Raw genomic sequence first — 7,105 nt, 5'->3', positions numbered from 1 at the left:
CTTTTCTCTCAAATACCCTTTAGGGAAGTCTCCTCCTTTTCCTTCCTCCACGCGTTCACATTGTGCTTCACGCTTGTGCTTTCATAGCGTAGCTGTTGCATCGAAACCGAAACTCATCACGCGTCATTACGAACGGATGAGAGGGCAAGAAGTGTGTGGCGAATAGTTCTGTCCAGTAAGCACTCTGCAGTGCTTTACGTCAAAAACGGGAACGATAGAAAAGTTTATAGTTAGCCAGGTTAGCATATGTAACTCACTCTCGTGGTTTTGCTATAGAGGGCGCGCTGTTTCCTTTTGCTTTTCTTGCTGTTTGTCCCGCAGTTTCGGATTACGTTTGAAAATGGCAGCTACGAAGCTGCTTTTCTCCCGTCCGTTTTCAGCACACCTATTACGACACTGGTCCCAAAAAAGTTGTATAAATGCCACAGGTAATCAATATGCATTACATGGACATCCAAACCTGCTTCCGTTTGTGTGGCACACGCGTCCTACTAATATATGAGCCTAGCTCACGGACGGATAAAACCGCCGGTATAGCTAAGCTCACCATATTGTGTCTTTTACAGCAAAGAGAAATGTATCTCAAGTTCCGCTTGGATTCATCGGACTCGGAAACATGGGAAGTCACATGGCCAAAAACTTGATAAAGGCTGGTCATCGCCTCGTCGTTTATGACGTCTATCCAGAAGCAATTGAGGCACTGTCCAAGATGGGTGCTGTTCCTGTTCAAAGCCCAGCCGACGTAGCGGGCCAGTGTGACAACATCATAACAATGTTGCCGTCCAGCCCCCATGTGACAGCTGTCTACGCGGGTCAGAGGGGGATACTATCGTAAGTGGATTTCTTTAGTACTCGTGTAGCTCTCATGTTATATTACATTATGTTATTTTCCAGAAATATAAAGTCTGGATCCCTATTGATAGACAGTAGCACAATCGATCCATCTGTATCGCAAGATATGGCGAAGCTAGCAGAGGCAAAAGGAGCAACATTCATTGATGCACCAGTTTCTGGTGGTAGGTGCTCGTATTTCTGCAGGGTAGGTCAGTCTCAGCGTCAGGTAAAGACCAGTGTTGCCACACGCAAAAAATATTTATCTGTAGATCAGAGCCCGAAAAGTCTGTAGATCGAGCTAAAAATCTGCAGCCACTCAAAACCCAGTGACTTCAACGTTTTGCCTTCGAATCTCGAATGTCTGCCTGCGTCTCTAAGTGGAAGAGCAAGGGCTTATTTCGTTCCACTGCTGAAGACCACAGCCGGAATTTCTTGTTGCGGTGCACTGCCGTTGGAACTTTCGGTTTCGGTTTGCGATGTCGCGTTTTTTGTGATTGCAGCGGACTTAAGTGTCTGCTACGACCACAAAAAAAGTGTCACTGCACGTAGATTTTAATACTTTGACATGTGTATTCACATCAGCTGTGGCGCTCCAATGCAAGAATAACCTATCGCGTGTTGTAGGGACATTTCTCTCGCTCGCTCCACCATCGCAGTGATGAGCGAGGATCACAATGGACCACAAAAACAATAAAGCCCGATATATTATTTCCACAGACGTGAAAGCGTACATGCGTGACGTGAGTTATAAACGTTTGGTTTCACTTCAAAGCCAGCCAAGTCGAGTCTGTGAGACAAACTGGTAACACGCACATACTCAAGAGGTGGTGGTGCTGGTGTAAGAGCTCGCCAAATATTCAAGAAAACTGATTTAGCGTTAAGGCTCGCCAATGGTTCGTTCGCTGAAGACGTCCTTCTCCTCCGGCGAGCCCCTCCAGTTTCGTGATCGAGGGATCAAATCCTTGTCAATGGCGAAGGCAAAGCAGCTTGATCCAACAGCATGTGTTTTGTGTGCAGGAGGCCAATTGTGGTGGTCGTTGAGAGGCTGCTTCTTTGATCCGTTTTCATCAAATTAACTTCGGAAAATATTCTAAAAAACAGTCGGTCAAACACTCATTCCCGCGTTCTGCTAACGTTTTTCATCGTTGTCGTTTTGTGCACTGATGCGAAACACGTACAGCGTCGAGTGATCCATTCATTGGACCAAAAATCATGAGATTTCCATAAATCTCTGTAGATCTGTAGATTTTTCAAAAAGTAGGTAGATCTCATGATATATCTGTAGGTGTGGCAACACTGGTAAAGACAAGCAGGAGCAATGTAGCACATGTTTTGGATATCTAGCAAGCAAAATGCTGGGAGTATTCGGTGCCACGGGTGCTTCACTTGACTTGCAGAGACTCCAGTGCAAACATGCTGTACTTCACAATGCACACAAAGGGAGGTTCATTTGTTGACCACTGTCTTAGCAGATACAGTCATTTTGTTTGCAACTGCCTCATTTTCGGTGACCCAAGTTAAAGACTTGTATCCTCTGCCTTACTTCGGGGTTTGCCATGCAATCAGAACATGGCGCTACACACTGTGCTATGTTTGGCTATGAGCAAGATTCCATATTTTGGCTTATGTATTCACGCTTGGCCAAGGCTGTTTGTACTACCCGGAGCTGCCGTTCAGCAGAAGTAGTTTTGCTGTGTCGTTGCAGTTCTTGGCATGATTATTTTACCTCTGGGGATGAAGAGGTAGAGTCATATCAGCAAAGGCCTTGCAACCTTAATGTCCCCAACAGCATTTGGCATCACAGGCACTCTGTAACAGATGGCTCTCGCAGCAACTCTTGTGCGGATGAGAAATAATTGGTGTCAGGGCTTCTCAATTTCATACGACCCTCCTGTGTCCAGCTGCTGTTGTGGTATCTAGTTGTACGGGGTAGTCATTCATAGCGACCATCACTGAAGGTTGAGACGAGGTACTAGCATGACACAATCAGGAGCTGTGACACGGAAGAAATCATAAATCGGTTTTAATGCCGGAGATGGAAAGATGATGATGAACTCAGGTCAAGCGGAATACGGACATTGCGGAGATGAGAGGTGGAATGCTAACATGAGACACCAGGGCTTGAAACAGTGGGGGCAAAGGATGCCTGAAAAACATGACGAAGCGGTCAAAACGGTGTGAAGTGGACGATGGTAAAGATGTCCGGTGGTAGCCGCCTATTCCGGTCCAAGATTTCCACACGTATGCTGCCGAATCTTCCTCACGAGGATGCCTGATGTTTTCTTCCTTGATGCACGTATCGGTGCCGCTGACCATGTACTCGCGCTGTCTCTTGGCACTCACTCATGACGCTAACGAATGTGGTTATATGCCAACCACACATATTCGCAGGAAGGGTTAACAGCACAATTGTCTTTGGACGCGCAACACTATTACGGGATTTACACTATAAAGAGTGTCGAATATGGTTGCAGTATCACAGGAGAAAATATCTGGAATGTGGAACATAAAATTGCTATTCATAAAAAGTGGTAAAACAGTTGTTTTATATACGCTATGCAATCAGGTTAGCTATCTGCGCAGCTCCTCAGTTTCTTACTCTCCCCTTTTGTCCGTGGGGCGACCTCATTTGGTCCTCTCCCCAATAAGGAGGTAACAGCACACAGCTCAAGGTGAGATGCACGTGGTTCCTTCTGTGAACCCACGCAGAGGACCATACCGGTCTGTAAATATCCCTTTATTGCCGCCTTGTGAGTCGACAGACATGTGGTTTCTACAAACTTTACCCTCTCCTATGCAGAGACAAAATGTCATAGCATATTGATAATCGTACATTAAAAATGTGGTGATTACCAATGTACTGAGGTGTAGGTTACCCAAGCTCTGTACAAATTTTGATCTCTGCAGTGGAGTCTCAGCAAGGCCTCATCCTACTGCAGCTACACAAATAGGTTAGTGTGGGGATGATCTTTCAAATCACACTCGACTTACGCAACAGGGAGTTTCAATGGCCGACCAGATTACTGCCTATGAGGAGCCCATCCGCACGATCCGCTTGGGGCGCTACTCATCGGCCCGTGAGATATACGTCGTGATTGGAGAATGAAAATTTGAATTTTGAATGCGCAAAAGCGGTTGTACAACTACCATAGCAGACGACAGCAACAGCTCCTATGAAAACACGTTGAATGATGATGAAAGAAGCATCTCCCGTGGGACATCCACCGCTTGTACAAAAATAGTAAGGTAAGCTGAAGTAAAAAGTACTATAGAAACTGAAGAAATAACTGGGCCGATGAGCAGTGCCACTGCTAGCTTCCAAATGCGGTACTGGTAAGGGGTCCATATGACATGGTTGCTATAATCAAGTAGGTAGTCACTTCCTTTTCTCATCTGTCGCCTGCAGTACTGTTCGCGATCCACTAAAAGTCCTAATTAAAGCCAAATACGCTATACCAGGAGCCTATAATTTTTTTTTTTTTTGCCTGTTTGCAAATGCAACAAATATATATATACACAAGCTTCAACAGCTTTTACGAAAATCCCTGTTGTTTGGCAGGTGTGAATGCCGCAAGGGATGGAACATTAACATTCATGGTTGGAGGTAAGGAATCTGAAGGAAAGGCAGCCGAAGAGGTTCTCTTGTGCATGGGCAAGAATGTGATCCATTGTGGAAGTGTCGGCTGTGGACAAGCGGCAAAGATCTGCAACAACATGATGCTCGCCATTTCCATGATTGGATGTGCAGAGACAATGAACTTGGGTGCAAGGTCAGGACTCTTTGTCTTTTGTACGTAAACCTAACACCCCAAAGTATGTTCACCACAGCATTGGTATATCGGAGGAAAGGGGTTCTGAGGGCCACGATTTTGTGAGACATTTTACAAAATATTGATGTAGGTGTGCCTTCAAGAGGGCTGAATAGATGAATGAGAAGCGTAATTGTTAAGAAAGCAATAGGGTGAGAAATTTCAAAACCCTGTTCTGCAAAATATGTAGCCTAGTGTTAGATTCACTACGGAAGGAGCAAACCTTGAGCTTTCTGTATCATTTTGTCGCACGCCATATTTTGACTTTTGGTGATTGCTTTGGTGATTTTGGTGCTTTCTTTTTGCAGGTTAGGATTAGATCCGAGCGTTCTCAACAGCATTCTGAACGTTAGCTCCGGGAAGACATGGCCCAGCGAAGTATATAGCCCCGTTCCCGGTGTGATGCCAAATGTACCGTCTAGCAACAACTATAATGGAGGGTTTGGAACAGCATTGATGACCAAGGTCTGTCAAAATGCGTCCTACGCTTGCAAACCACTTTTGAGCACAATGGAACTCGAGTGTGATTTATGGAGGCTGCAAACAAATATAGACGCTGACAGATTTTTCCCCGACTATTAGGAGCCGTAGAATCAGTTGAAATATTTGGCGAACAGCAAACATCCAGTTTTGTTTCGTATTCACAACACCCCAAGTGGCTCGAAAAACGTGGCTTTGCCTCACGTACACGAGATCACGCATTGCTGCAAATTTCCGCCAGCACAGCACTCTTAAGCTACGTTCCCACTGCCGGGGGTGCGCTCACGGAGTGGGGAGTGGCGAACGGAGAAGTGTGTCCACACAGATGCTTGCTGTACGCTCGAGATATACCACTGGCAATGGCCACAGACCCTTGTCGTCTTCTTTTTCGCTTTGATTGGTTGGTTGTTGCCGTCCGTCGTTATCAGTCGCGCAAGGAGCGACTGCTTAGACAGCGCAAGAAAGTGGGCCTCCGGTGACCACTAAGCAACCTTTCTGGGCGCCTGATAGTGGGAACATAGCTTTACTGTACAGCGTAGAGCATCAACGTCGGTCATTGCCCGAGCCTTGTGCTAGCAAGTCAAGAAGTTCTTTGTGCAGTCAACATATATGAGAAAAGGGTGATCTTGTTTGTGTGAAGTACACAATTATATCAGAAGTATGATAAGACACTGCGCTGAGGAATGAACTTTTGATTCATCATGTGACATCTGATTTACAACAAAATTTCAGCATTATCATTGTGATTAGCAGCCAGAGATCAGCATTTGTAACTGTGACATTCAAGCTGAGCTCATTCGCCACATTGAGCATGAGCGTGTTTTACAAAAGTTTTGTCACGTAGGACATAGTTGTCGAGAATGCCACGTTTCTCCATGTAGCAGTTGTAAGCGCTTTTGCTACGATTCATTTACCCATGGGTCTTACGGTACCATAGTAGTTGTTTAGGATATCGAGGCGGACTTAGTGTGATGGTTAGGATGACGGTGAGAGGAGGGATCCACCTAGTGGTCCTCGTCTAGCTGGTCTGCATAGCGCCTGCCATAATCCGGTGTTTCGTTATCGCTCAGCTCATGAATCAGTTTCGCCGAAGTATGTTAGCAGCACCAAAAAACACTAGTTTGCTGCATTGTGAAATAGTATTGTGACATACTCTGTGTTGCACTCTCCTTCGCCTTCATCTTACGTCTTGCTTCCAAGTGGTCGAACGGACTTGTCACATGTTTTCGTGTCTTGTGCGTGTAGCTGTAAATATTCCGTTTCCCTAGAGAGAGTGCCTTTATTTTGCTTCTCCAGAGACATGTCGTCTGTTTATTGAATGATCCCGTGCACCTCCACACTTGTGCACAATAATGTATTCTGCACGCTTCTGTATTTGACCTATCGGTGACCAATGTCCACATGAATTGGCTGCACAAATATGCTAGTAGCCGAGTGCACACAGAATGACTCCTGGCACCTCAGAGCCATAACCTGTGGATGCAGTTGGGGAAGATATCTACCTTCACACACAATTGACCCTCCCATTCTGAAAGGAGTTTGACACCACCTTGCATTCCGATTCTAGATTCCCCCAAGACTCTACCGATCGATTTGAAGTTATAGCACTGTAACGCACATTTCTGTCACATCCAGGACCTTGGACTGGCCCAGACTGCAGCAACCAACACCAATTCTCCAACTCCTCTGGGGTCAGTGTCACACCAGATTTACAGACTGCTGCTCAGCAAAGGTTTAGGGCAAAAGGACTTCTCTGTGGTGTACCAGCTCATACGAGAGGGTGGGCTTCCAAATGAATGAAGATGCCCAGAAACAAAATCGAGGACATAGACTTGTACATTCCCCCATTTCTTTTATGACAGCTGTAAAAAGCTCTGCCGATAAATAGCATTATTGCCGAACTTCTACGACTGTGTACAAACGTGCTTCCTGTTAGCCACTGTCCAGTATCTTTTTTTGGCTCTGTCCACAGTGAAGAAGTG

The 7,105-nt window shown here is 45.7% G+C and overlaps 1 protein-coding gene across 1 annotated transcript; it reads left to right on the top strand.

Annotated features, from left to right (window-relative positions):
- Positions 1-319: 319 nt before the first annotated feature.
- On the top strand, positions 320-7,030 carry LOC135386055 (3-hydroxyisobutyrate dehydrogenase, mitochondrial-like). Its single transcript, XM_064615779.1, has 6 exons — positions 320-428; positions 567-831; positions 895-1,016; positions 4,394-4,604; positions 4,952-5,108; positions 6,759-7,030. Exons 1-6 carry the CDS (start codon positions 341-343, stop codon positions 6,921-6,923), a joined length of 1,008 nt encoding a protein of 335 aa, XP_064471849.1. The 5' UTR covers positions 320-340; the 3' UTR covers positions 6,924-7,030.
- The last annotated feature ends 75 nt before the right edge of the window (positions 7,031-7,105 follow it).

Source organism: Ornithodoros turicata, chromosome 2 (genome assembly GCF_037126465.1).
Source record: "Ornithodoros turicata isolate Travis chromosome 2, ASM3712646v1, whole genome shotgun sequence".
Lineage (NCBI taxonomy): Eukaryota > Metazoa > Arthropoda > Arachnida > Ixodida > Argasidae > Ornithodoros > Ornithodoros turicata.
The sequence above is the reverse complement of the archived record's forward strand: the minus strand, read 5'-3'. Positions and strand labels throughout refer to the sequence as shown.

Coding starts and splice junctions, on each gene's coding strand:
- LOC135386055 (XM_064615779.1), top strand. CDS start 341: ATGGCAGCTACGAAGCTGCTTTTCTCCCGTCCGTTTTCAGCACACCTA. Junction 832..894: donor GGTCAGAGGGGGATACTATC/GTAAGTGGATTT, acceptor GTTATTTTCCAG/AAATATAAAGTCTGGATCCC. Junction 5,109..6,758: donor GAACAGCATTGATGACCAAG/GTCTGTCAAAAT, acceptor TGTCACATCCAG/GACCTTGGACTGGCCCAGAC.